Consider the following 13,805-nt stretch of genomic DNA (forward strand, 5'->3'; position numbering starts at 1 on the left):
CCTAAGGACATCACACACATCCATGCCCGAGGCAGGATTCGAACCTGCGACCGTAGCAGTCCCGCGGTTCCGTACTGTAGCGCCTAGCACCGCACGGAAGGCGTTTACAAGAGAGTCATTTTGTTTGGGGCTGACAGATGTAAGACAATGGCGAAGTCCACTAATTGTCTGATTTCGAATTGCCACGACCGCATGATTAGTTTTGAAACCTGTTGTATTTTCAGCTGGAACAATTACAGCACAACTTCACGACATGATACACGAAGTACTGAAAATTAGAGCCTCACGTTAGCCAAACCCACCGGAAACTCTGGGCAGTAAGAGTTGATCAGACAGCAAACGTAAATAGGTGGGTCACTTCATTCAGTAGTTTGTGAATAAAACCGTCTACATCACTTAATACATATCTTTATTTATAACGTCGTTTCGACTACTGCCATCATCAGGTCAAAACATAGAATTCGTAAAACAACGTTCAGCGTCAGTTTCACATTTTATTTATTCTCACACTGAACGTCGTTTTACAAGTCCTTTGTTTTGATCCGGGTGATGGCAATTGTCTAATTGACGTTATAAATGAAGACATATATTAAACGATCTAGAAGATGTTATTCGCAAAATGTTCTCGGTGATCGGAGACTCATTTAGGAAATTGTTTTTACTCTGTTAACAATTCATCCGAGCGGTTCTAGGCGCTTCAATCCGGAACCGCGCTGCTGCTACGGTCGCAGGTTCTAATCCTGGCTCGGGAATGGATGTACGGGATGTCCTTAGATTGGTTAGGTTTAAGTAGTTCTAAGTCTATGGGACTGATGACCTTAGATAAGTTCCATAGTGCTTAGAACCATTTGAACCATTTGAACAACTCATCAGTGTTTCCCGCAGGCATGTGTGACATAACCGGTGTGTCTTGCGTTGATGCAGGTGAGGTTGGCAGGCGGCTGCGCACAGACCTCCGCCTACAGCAATGGCTGCTGCGGTTAGTGGGGGCGTGGGCACCACGCAGCGGGGCGTCGACGTCTGTGTGGTCGTCACTGTACGGCACGTATTCCGGCTGCGTCGTGGTGATTCTGCTGCTGTTCGTGGCCAGCCTGCTGTTCGCCATGGTGCACTACTGGGGCCACATGCTGGGCGTCACCATGAACGCCTGTCTCATGTTCACCTACGTCATGAACATCATCAAGATCGTCGCCTTCCTCAGAATGAGACCCGCTATCGACCAGTTCATCGATGAACTCGACAGCTGTATGCAGGTAAGTATCATAACGACACCATGATAGGAATGCTACTAGTTTAGGGCTCGCAATTCCGTCCTCAAACGCTAATTTTCGTTTAAATCGGATAAGTAGCCAAACTACGACTTCCCATCATCTTCACTTCTCACAATTATGCCAGCACAGAACTTAATGTAAATGAAAAATACAAATATAAAGCCGGCCGAAGTGGCCGTGCGGTTAAAGGCGCTGCAGTCTGGAACCGCAAGACCGCTACGGTCGCAGGTTCGAATCCTGCCTCGGGCATGGATGTTTGTGATGTCCTTAGGTTAGTTAAGTTTAACTAGTTCTAAGTTCTCGGGGACTAATGACCTCAGCAGTTGAGTCCCATAGTGCTCAGAGCCATTTGAACCATTTTTGATTACAAATATAAATAAAAAAAGTTAAATCCATTTCAGGACTTGCTGTTCCCAAAAAATACTTTGTCATTTACGAACCCACAAATAAAATTCAACTTCTAAAACAATGCTGTTCCTCATGACATGCTTAGATTGAAAGTGCTCGGGTTCGATTCCCGGCTGGGTCGGAAATTTTCTCCGCTCAGGCACTGGGTTTTGTGTTGCCCTAATCATCATCATCTGACGGGAGGTCCCAGTCACACGACATTTACATTTTACTAATCTGACGCTGCTACTCTTACCTGGTGCGACTGACATTACGTGCAACATGTGCGTATCAGAAACCGTGTCACACTGAATTTTATGAATTATTATCATTTCATAAGAAGAGTGAATATTAAAAGCTTGTCTGACCACTGATCCAAAAGTACACAACCTATTTCAGAATCAGACATCAAAGTTTCTGACAGTCAGAATAAGATACTAGAGAGCCACATTTACTAATACTGTTTGCAACAGCACATTGACGAATAGAATGAGATATATTTATTTAAGGGAACAACGGACCTTCAGTGTGCACGAAACAGTTGAGATGCGTACTAGGCAATCGCATCCAATCCATGTCCATTGTAAGCAGCAAGATTTTGCCACCATACGTTTAACAGTCTGTAAATTCTGTTCGATTTATACGAGGGTTGTAACTTAAATAGTGCCAGCTGTTTATTCAGAACCGATACAAAAGAGTTACATGTTTGTACCTGTTACTGTCCTTCAAAGTAGTCACCAGCGTCGAGTAGAACCCGTTTCCAGCGATGTGGAAGGCGTAGCATACCGTTAGCAGAGCCTGTTGTGTTGATGGTGCGAATGGAGCTGTCTAAAGTTATGGTAATTCTCGTGTACGACTGTGATGGTGTTATCCTAACACATTACGTTCCTCCACGGCAGACCGTCGATGCACAGTATTACTCTTCGGTATTGAATTATCACCTGCGACCAGCTTTGCGAAAGAAGCGGCGACACTTTCTGCTCAACCCACCCATCATTTTGTACGACAATGCGTGGGTGCGTACAGCGTAAGCTGTGGCTGCTCTATTCGGTTGATGGGACTGGGAAGTACTATTGTACCATCCGCCATACTCACCGGACTTAAGTCCTTGTGACTTTGATATGATTTCGAAGAAGAACGAACCACTTCGTGGCATTCGCTTCAGAATTGTTCCAGAGATTCGACAGGCAGTAGACCGCTCCATTCGCACCATCAACAGAACAGGCTCTGCTAACGGTATACTCGGCTTTCCACATCACTGGAAACGGGTTCTACACAACGCTGGTGACTACTTTGAAGCACAGTGACAGGTGGAAACATGTAACTCTTTTGTATCGGTTGTGAATAAATGGTTTCCAATAAATACTTGCCACTATTTAAGTTCCAACCCTCGTAATTGTATTAGATCACTTTTTACGAGGCACAATAGCATTATTAATCATTTCATTGAGTGATCCTGGCTAGCACCATGTAGTAGCAATATCTGTAGTACAGCTTGTCTTGGAGTTAATTAAAGCTGAGCAATGACAGAAAGGGTGACGTTGGCAACGTGTTCCTCAGAAGGGGCTGTTGGCTGAAGAGGGGCTGGAAAGATAGTTGTCAGGTTCTGCAGGGGCGGGACGATTACTCCCCTGACACAGAACAGAGGAAGGAGCCGGTGGTTTACAATGCTGGAGGCCGCAGAACCCCGATAGCGAAAACAGTGCAGGTGGGAGGTTGTACTCTGGTGAGTAAAAAAAAAGTTTCAGAGTAGCGTACCTGGCGGAAGAGCGTTCGGGGGTGTAAGAAGGCGGAAAAACATACTTATTAGTGTGAAGGAATGCGTGGGGTCACAAATGATGGTTGCGAGCTGACCTCCGAGGAATATTCTCAAGGGAAGACGAGGAGCACACTTCCCATCAAAATGCAGAGATACGTATTTGATTGACAGAGTGCTAAGGATGTACGAGAGGAAATGGAAACTTCTAGAAAATCTTCTGAAAGGAGCATGAGCTTCAGGCGGTCGGCTGACATGTAGTGCGAGGCATTATTTTTGTAACAGTCTCCGGGATATGTCGCCTGAGTTCAAACGTAGATGCCGTGTGTCCGGAAGGGAGCTGGTGTATAGTGTCGAGACACACTTCCCTGCGGGGACTGAACAAAGACTATTCCCTCCCGGGCCCGCCTAGAGGTTTCGCTAGCGAGGCCCATACCGGAGAATCTGGCAGTTAAATCTGAGAAGTACTGATTTCGCCGCAAGGAGTACGTGAGGTTGTTTCTCTGTGAACAGAGTTGCTGTTCAGTTTACTCGAGTGACGATTCTTTATCTCTACGTGGAGTCTGACACACACTGAAGAGATTCTTTACTGAAGAATACTTAAGTGCAATTTCTGTTCTTGACTAGTGAGCCAACAGGAAACTTATCTCGTGATCTGTCTTGTACTGAGGTAATTTTAGCCCTATAAATTTGTGGATGCAATATTGTGTCCACTGTGTACGCAGAGAATTGTAAGTACGCACGTAAATTATCTCCACAGTGGCCAATGGCCCAATGAGCAGATCATCGGTGCAGAATAATTGCTGTCCATACGTCACTAGTTGACATGCACCCTTCTGTTCGGCTGGCAGGGATACATTGAAAGTCAATGTGTTGAGTCCCTTTACCCTGTCCACCGAACTTTTTCTCAAAGTTCCAGTTAGGGTGTAGGTGTTCTATTCTCACCTCTAATCAGTATCAACCAGCTTCATGTACATCTAATAAAAGGGGGAGCGGACTAAAGAAAGTCAAGAATATGTTCTTACCAATCTCGAAATTACATTTTGGGCAGAATCTGACATTGTGTACTTCATACACACATACAATTTCTTTGTACTATACATAATTTTTAAGAATAAATCATCTACAGTATCCAAGCTACGATGCATTCTAGTATCATCCCGATAAGAATAATTCGTTTAATTATCTGCATCGAAGTGAAGTAAAATTACAACACGATTCTTCGTTTTATGGCAATCTCTAGGTGTAGGTCGCCAATGGTAGAGGTGTTTCAATCATTTGTAGGCGCGAGAATTCCATTGCGGAGAGAACCTAAGGCAACAACACACAAGAGTGCTATATTTTTCATAGCAAGTAACGACCAAGAATGTGAACTAGCAATCTCCATTCCAATGACTCGCAATATTTTCACTCAAACGTGTGTGACGAAGCGAGGCAAGGATACCACAGTAAAGATCTCACGCTGATCTCATAAGACTCTGTGTACGAACTGAAGAATAAGGAACACAGTTTGTTAATCAGATAATGTAGGATTTGGACAGTGCATGAGTGTTTATTCTAGATGTAAACTTTGGGAGCCGTCTGCTACCTGTTTGACCCGACTGATCTAACATGTTCTGGGCGTTGCTGCCCTCAGATATTCCATTTATTATACGAAATTTTGATCCATGAATAAATACCAACTCGACCGCACGTCGACTGATGAAATATTAGGTAGCCAGCAGTCTTTCATACTGCAACGAATTATGTGAAGGGTCTCTAACATGTATTAACGTAACGGTAACCTATAACGAAGACGTACAGTTATATCAGTGCAACGTGTAAGTGTGGTTAAATCTTCTCTTACAGAGAAAATGCGTGCTAAGCGAATGTAAACCACATCTTGTATAGCCTGACACCTGATAATGAAGAACATGAATTACAAAGTAACTGATTTCGGTGTCTTCAGAACCGCAGCACGTGTCTGGAAGTTATCAACAGCTCTAACTGTTCTTATGTCGGCTGTAATATATATCCAAAGATAGAAAAATGTTGTCCCCCAATGGCAACTGATCGTATTAGCAGTTCTGCTAAAGCAGAACGTATTCAGTGAATTGTGCCTGCAGCAGCTAGGAACTGAGACAGCGGATAAGTGAGCATGAAATTAGTAAAATTTCATAAATAATTAAGGAGAGCTTTGAAATTTATTCCTGTTATTATTAAGCAAATGACCAGAAAATTTACTAAAGTAGCAGCACATGTTCTACTAGGGATCACGTGGAGTATAGTTACAAGTATTAACAAAACAAAAGAACAAATTAACCTCATACATTCTTAAATGCCCGTCAGATTGTCAAATGATTGGGAAAATAGCATATGCCATGACCTATAGCCACTGCTGACTTAGCGATAGACCGATAATGATCCTCTTACATTGAACAATGCCTCGATCGGAACAATAGATCGAACCTTGGTCACAGAGCTTGGTCTACAGAGCCAAAAAATCCTATAACAGAATATTACGACAATGCATGCTTACAAGCAAGAGTTTCACCATAAATTCACGAATGCTGCAGATTAGAAGTGGTCGTCTCGGCAAAACACAAGACAGAAGCGTCTGAACTTAACGAATAGAGTCATATCAGTAACAGGTATCGCGTACGTAAAGAAGCAAAGTGCTGCCACGCCCAAAGTCCGTGGAAAGGATTTCCTCTGTGTTCATCCACGTGACCAAGTGGACCTTAGCCACCCAGTTGCCTTATAGGCAGACTAGGTTTTACCTTCAAAGTACACCGTGCGGATATGCTTCCACTACAAAGCCAAAGATGTGATTCACCTAGAAGACGAGGACAGTTCAAAGAGACTTTTGGCACCTTGTTAATGTTTTGCAACTCGCATTTATTTATTTATCTATTTTTGAGTCATCAGTCTTGGTTTGATGCGACCCGCCACGAATTCCTCTTCTGTGCCAATCTCTTCATCTCAGAGTAGCAGTTATAAGCTACGTCCTTAGTTACTTGCTCGAAGTCTGCCTCTGAAGCTTTTACCTTCTACAACTCCCTCTAGTATTATGGAAATTATTCCATGATCTCTTAACAGATGTCCTACCATAATGTCCGTTCTACTTGTCAGTGTCTTCCATATATTCCTCTCCTCACCAATCCTCCGAAGAGCCTCCTCATTCCTTACCTTGTCAGTCCACCTAATTTTCAACATTCATCTGTAGCACCATATCTCAAATGGATCGATTCTCTTCTTTTCTGGTTTTCCACAGTCCACGTTTCACTGCCATACAATGTTGTGCTCCAAATGTACATTCTGCGAAATTTCTTCCTCAAATTAAGGCCTACGTTCGATACTAGTAGACTTCTCTTGGCCAGGAATGCCCTTCCTGCAGCGCTAGTCTGCATCTCATGTCTTCCTTGCTCCTTCCGACATGTGTTAATTTGTTGCCTAAGTAACACAATTCCTTAACTTCATCTACTTCGTCATCACCAATGCTGATGTTAAGTTTCTCTCTATTTTCACTTCTGCTACTCTAATTATTTTTGTCTCTCTTCGATTTACTCCCAGCCCATATTCTCAATTCACTAGACTGTTCATTGCATTCAACAGATCGTGTAATTCTTCTTCACTTTCACTGAAGACAGCAGTGTCAACTCGCATAGTGATATTTAATGTGGAAGATGTTTCTTAACAGACAGATTGCAACTTCTGTGAGGTACAGCCTGGACCACTTCCACAGGAGTACGGGCAGGAGCTGCGGAGCCAGAAGGCGGCCGTGTTCCGGTGGACAGCTCTGAAGAGCCGGATAGTGTCTGTGGCGCGGCTGTCGGTGACCGCCATGGGCTGCGTCTACTGGGCGGTGATGCCCGCAGTACGGGCCAGCGCCTGCGGCCACACCGTGGAGTGCCGGGCCAGCGTGGGACTGCCTGCCCACGTGTGGTACCCCTTCTCCTACACCGTGTCGCCGGTCTACGAGGTACAAGAACTAACAACTTATCTGTGATCGTTGTATCTGCCTCGGATATTTCACTATGCAAACAAAAGTCTCCTCCCAAGTCTGCACTCTGTCAGGCTGTTCCTTTGATGGCATACACTGAGGTAAGTCATCGGATACCTCCCAATATCATGTCAGACCTCCTTTTTCTCGGCGTAGTACAACAACTTGACGTGGCACTGACTCCACAAGTCGTTGGAAGCCCTTGTAGAGTTATTGAGCCCTGCTCTCTCTATAACGTCGGAAGTTATTAGAATGAAATTTTCACTCTAGGTGTGCGCTGATATGAAACTTCCTGGCAGTTTAAAACTATGTGCCGGGCCGAGACTCGAACTCGGGACCTTTGCCTTTCGCGGGCAAATGCTCTACCAACTGAGCTACCCAAGCACGACTCACGCTCCGTCCTCACAGCTTTAATTCCGCCAGTACCACGTCTCCTACCTTCCAAACTTCGCTGAAGCTCTCCTGGCCTTACCTCAGTTGGTAGAGCACTTGCGCGCGAAAGACAAAGGTCCCGAGTTCGAGTCTCGGACCGGCACATAGTTTTAATCTGCCAGGAAGTTTCAACGTCGAAAGTGTTGCCGGTGCAGGGTTTTGTCCATGAACCGACGTCTCGATCCCCCGTCGGAGGTTCGAGTCCTCTCTCGGGCATGGGTATGTGTGTCGTAAGATTAATTAGTGCGTAAGCTTAGGGACCTATGACCTCAGCAGTTTGGTCCCATAAGACCTTACCACAAATTTCCAAATTTTTCTGACGTCTCGATTACGCCCTATAAGTATTCGATGGGTTTCATGTCGGGCCATCTGGGTGGCCAAATCATTCGTTCGAACTGGTCAGAATGTTCACCAGTCACGAACCGTTGTGGCCCGGTGGCATCGTTGTTTGGGAACATGAAGTCTATGATGCTAATAGTCTCAAAGTAGCTAAAGATAACAATTTCCAGTCAATGACCGGTTCAGTTGGAGTAGAGCACTCGGTCCATTCCAAGTAAAAATAGCCTGCACAATTACAGAGCCACCACCAGCTTGCACAGAGCTTTGTTGATAACCTGGGAACATGTCTTCGCGGGGTCCTGGCCGTACCAAATGAAATCGGAACTCATCTGACCAAGATACGGTTTTCCAGTAGTATCGGTCCAACCGATACGGTCACGAGGCCAGGAGAAGCGCAGCAGGCGACGACGCGGTGTTAACAGAGGCACTCGCGTCGGTCGTTTGATGCCATAGTCCATTAAGGCCAAATTTCGCCACACTGTCCCGTCTGATACGTTCGTCATACGTCCCACATTGATTTCTGCGGTTATATCACTCAGAGTTGCTTATCTGTTAGCACTGATAACTATGCAAACGCCGCTGCTGTCGGTAGTTAAGTGAAGGCCGTCGGTCACTGCGTTGCCCACGGTTGCCTGAAACTTTATATTCTCGTCCGATTCTTGACACGGTGGATCTCGGATACTGAATTCCCTAACGATTTCAGAAATGGAATGTCCCATGCATCTAGCTCCACCCACCATTCTACGTTCAAGGAATGGTAATCATAATCTCGTCGGAAACTTTTTCACTTGAATCACCTGAGTACTGCACTTTTACACCGAGTGTACGTGCCATCTGTACTGCCGCCATCTTTATGCGTGCATATCGCTATCCCATGATTTTTATCACCTCAGCTACATTGGTATATTGGTGCATCATCATCTTAGACGCGTTATTTCTTATCTTACAGCATAAACAAAAAGAAGTTAATCCCAACGATGTATGGTTCTACCAACTCACAGGACTGGACCTTTCATCAGGCAAATTTCACAGGAGTCACATATACTTTGGTGTCTTTATGAAGTGTAATCGGAAGGAAAAGTTATCGCTTATCGCTTTCTTCACCATGATCTCAACTAAATCAGCCGTCTAACAACTTCCTCAGCAGTGCCAAGACATAAACTGAGTGCACTGATTCCTTGCATAAAGTGACTATTCCTCACCACATGTCTCTGGATCTGTGAACGAATGTATTATGGTGTACAGAATGACGAATGAATTGTGACATTTATGTCATATAACTTTGGTGACATGTGTTTAGAGGTGAGTGTTGTGATGAAATTCACTCAAGTGGATGATACTGTCTGCGACTGAGTTTTCCTAGTTAGGGCTCACTCCCGTAATTTTGTGTGTTAATACATGTAAGTACTAATGGAAATATTTTAGGCAATGTCATACTTCTCAAACGAAGACCGTTTTCGAATCGGACCTTTGCTGTACCACCATTATAATTCTAGTGACTACCAAGTATTAATCACTAGTTTGAAGGGAATAATGTATATTTACTGTACTTGTTTGTTGATATTCTGAACCGAAAGATCTTTGGAATGACCTAGATGGTCGAATACGTATCACATCAGTACACCAAACTCCACTATTGTCCACTACTGTCTGAGAAAACTGTTACGAAATTTTCCCTTCACGCTTTAAGAAAACAACGTTCTACATTGCTGGATCGTGCATTCATGACCTTGCCATAGTGCTATTATAAAATACTAATAAACTAATAATAACATTCATGTCAACTCCCGCATATTAAATGTGTTTTGGTTTCAGACCCAAAGGTGAAAGAGTTTTGCGATATTCCTCCCTCAGAAACTCATTGTAATGACAGTCACACAGTACATAATCAAATTATATACCACTGAAATCCCCCTCCCTGTCATAGGTTAAAGACTGTAACAAAAATAAATGAATGTATTTAGCTTTAGAAATAAAAATTCTCTCAAGGGAGGAGGTTGGCTTATTATCATTATTTTAACTTTGTTTTCAAAGTTTAAGAATCTATAATGCAGAACTTGTGGATTATAAAATTAAAATATCGTTCCAGGAGAAGAGTTAGATGGAATATGGTAAACTGTCTATTCTTTGAGGAAGGATTGAAATAATATCAAAAGACCTACCGCAGTTAGCTACCCAAATAAAACCTTTGTAACTAATCAAAAATGCAGTGGGTCTACAAAACATGTCTTCCAAAATCTACATTGTAATATTTTACAGACAATATAAAAATGCAATGTAAGTAGTTTAGCTATTATATTTAGCTGATAGTATCATAAATTGTGGGTGTATCACGAAATATTGTCTACTATAGATCATCACAAGTAGTAAAAATGTAGCTAATACACCATAACTGTCTTACTTCTACAAATTATGATTGTAGTTGCTTCGTTCAGACGATAGTTCCCTATAACTTCATAGCATGTCTACATGATTTAAGGTACATATTTAGAAAATTTTCTAAAACCTACAAGTGTTGTGTTAAACGTATTTCATAGTAAATCAAAGATTTTCAACTACAGTTGTGTATTCCAAAACTTTTGGCAGCAATGACTTATTTGAGAAGTCGTTTCCTCTTAATTGCAGTGAAAGTATTTACGTAATTAAAATAGTAGTTCCACTTTTATGATCGTCACTTAAATATACTGCAATGGTGTACTATCATATTCCATTTAGTTTCCCACTTCAACAGCAACATATACAGTCATAAACTGCCGCCATTTTCGAGTTCGTTAGTTTTAGCGTATAGAAGACTTCTATCCCAGGTTATTCTCTCGTTATAAAACAAATCACTTTCTTCGGCACTGTAAGTCATAGCTTAAAACGAACTAGCTGTCCTTGGAAATTAAAACACAATCAGCGACGATGTTTCAAAAGTATCCTGCTGTCTGTTGAAGTTGTAATGCTATCAAGACACCATGCAACAAATGTAAGATTAATGAAAAGCCAGTCCACTATTTAGAACTGTCCACACGACTGGTTTAGGTCTTAATATTAGGCCATAATCAAAAGTATATGAAACTGCACATTTTAGTGAATAAAGATGGGCTTATTGATACTTTCGTTTTTTATAACGGAAGATGAGAGACAATACTTATACAGGGTGAAGACAAATTTGCGCACTCGGACTTCGCTGCGCAATTCCTCGCCTACTTGCAATACAAAAATATCTGTCACAAGATTTCGTCATGCGCAAATTTCTGGCAGAAAATGGATGTTAAATATCGGCAATCTGGGAACACTGTAATCACGTGTACGGTAGCTCCCCTGTCATGTGATAGCAGCAGAGCTGTGTAGTTAGTGCAGTGGATAGCGTTGCTGGTTAGCGTGTAGGAGGCCGAGGGTTCGATTCTGAGTGTTGGATTATTTGCTTTTATTTGCTAAAAGTGGTCTGCGTGGTACGGTATCTGGCGTCTTAATCGTCATACAGCGAATACAGTTGCAATTACGTACTACGAACACAGAAATGAAAGTACAATCGTATTCATTGGTCACCTTTTAAGGAAGCCTTTTGCGCGTCGTGAACGCGAATCGTTTCGCACCACTGCATCTATTGGGTTCTAAAAATGTTTTCTGTCTACCCTCCCCCAATGGTCCCATTCCTCGTCCAGGTCCATTACGATCCGTTATGGCTTTACGTCTCCAGCAGAGCAGGCAACGAGCTTTAAAAATAATTTCGATGGGACCATTGGGAGAGGGAACACCAAAACACATTCGGGACCTAGTAGATGCAGTGGCGCAAAACAATTCGCGTCTACGACTAGTAAAAGGTTTCTTTAAAAACTGAACAATGAAAACGATTATACTTCCATTTCTGTGTTGGTAGTACGTAATTGTAAATATTTTGTAAAAGGCACACTGTAATCACTGTATGACGATCAAGACGCCAGATATCGTACCACGCAGTCTACTTTTAGCAAGTAAGAACAAATATGCCTCACCACTGAATCGAACCCTCGCCCTCCTGCATGCCAACCCATAACACTATCCTCTGCTCCAATCGCACAGAAATGCTGTGCGCCTGTTGACAGACGTAGTTACCGTACGTGCGATTACAGTGTTGCCAGACTGCCAGTCTTTAACGTCCGTTTACTGCCCGAATTATGCGTAGTACGGAATTTTATGACAGACGTTTTTGTATTGCAAGTATTTAAGGAATCGCGCTGCGAACTGCGAGTGTGCGAATTTTTCTTCACCCTATATATGTATAGTATAAGTGCTTAAATATTGTGTAACTTCCATTATGCTGTAGAGAAGTGACGTCAAATGATAAAAACAGTACAAGTCAAGTGTTTTTAAAAAAAGTTCCACGCCCATTGACGTCATGAGAAAAATGCGCGTGTCGTAATAATGAGAACTGCACAATCCGATGTTTAAAACAGTTAACGTAGTTTTACTCAAAAAGAGTTTAAGCAAAACTTCGTTAACGTTTTTAAAGTATCAGGTTGTGCAGTTTTTATAATTACGACACGGCCATATTCCTTATGAGGTCATTTGGCGTGGAACATTTTTAGAAATGTTTCAAATGGTTCCAACAAGGGAAGCTCCCCATCAAGGATAATATGAACGCAGGAGCGCCGTGCTCCCGTGGTTAGCGTGAGCAGCTGCGGAACGAGAGGTCCTAGGTTCAGGTCTTCCCTCGAGTGAAAAGTTTACTTTCTTTATTTTCGCAAAGTTATGATCTGTCCGTTCGTTCACTGACGACTCTGTTCACTGTAATAAGTTTAGTGTCTGTGTTTTGCGGCCGCTATATTTGCTGGATTCAGATTGCCCACGGAATACATCTCACGTATTTAATGCACTCTCGTCCAAGGTAGCGAACAGTCAGCTGCCAGCCTGGGAGCCGCGTTAGCAGGAATACTCTCTCCTCCGTGCGCTGTTGTCGCCTGACGTCGTGTGTTTCGATGATTGTTTAGGTGTAGCGTCCCCATACTACGAAGCAGTTACCTCGCATTTGACGGACGGACGGACAGATAATAATTGTCTGAAAATAAAAAATTAAACTTTTCACTCGAGGGAAGACTTGAACCAAGGACCTCTCGTTCCGCAGCTGCTCACGCTAACCACGGGAGCACGGCGCTCCTGCGCTCATATTATCCTTGATGTTGCATATCTTGCGCATGGAGTACTCAGTTTGTATATTTTGCTCATTTTTTTCGTAGTTCCATACAACTTCATCCTGTTTTCTCGATTGATCTGTGTTCAGGTTTTCAAGGCCTATCCACTGTGCCAACTTATAACTAAATCTGAGAGGGTTGCGATGGGGAGGTTCCCTTGTAAACACTATGGCACTTAACATCTGAGGTCATCAGTCCCCTAGACTTAGAACTAATTAAACTTAACTAACCCAAGGACATCACACACATCCATGCCCGAGGCAGGATTCGAACCTGCGACGGTAGCAGCAGCGCGGTTCCGGACTGAAGCGCCTAGATCCGCTCTGTCACAACGGCCGGCTACATTTTTAAATCCACGTGACTTCCACTGTTTTTATCATCTGACTTTGCTTCTCTACAGCACAACGTAGGTTACATACTATTTATGTCGTTATACTTTACATATATAAGCATTGTCTCTCATCTCCTATTATATAAAACAA

At 43.0% G+C, this 13,805-nt stretch overlaps 1 protein-coding gene and 1 non-coding gene across 2 annotated transcripts in view; one reads left to right on the top strand and one right to left on the bottom strand.

Moving 5' to 3' along the window:
• The window catches only part of LOC124613754, a 47,021-nt gene that overhangs the window by 17,050 nt on the left and 16,166 nt on the right, over positions 1-13,805 (top strand). Inside the window, exons 2-3 of the mRNA XM_047142469.1 lie at positions 925-1,253; positions 7,139-7,375. Of these exons, the coding sequence (XP_046998425.1) occupies positions 925-1,253; positions 7,139-7,375 (566 nt within the window). The remainder of the gene's footprint in view (positions 1-924; positions 1,254-7,138; positions 7,376-13,805) is intronic.
• Positions 7,707-7,781, bottom strand: Trnas-cga. The gene has a single exon. It is a non-coding gene; the product is annotated as a tRNA-Ser (tRNA).

This window comes from Schistocerca americana, chromosome 4 (genome assembly GCF_021461395.2).
Source record: "Schistocerca americana isolate TAMUIC-IGC-003095 chromosome 4, iqSchAmer2.1, whole genome shotgun sequence".
Taxonomy (NCBI): Eukaryota; Metazoa; Arthropoda; class Insecta; order Orthoptera; family Acrididae; genus Schistocerca; species Schistocerca americana.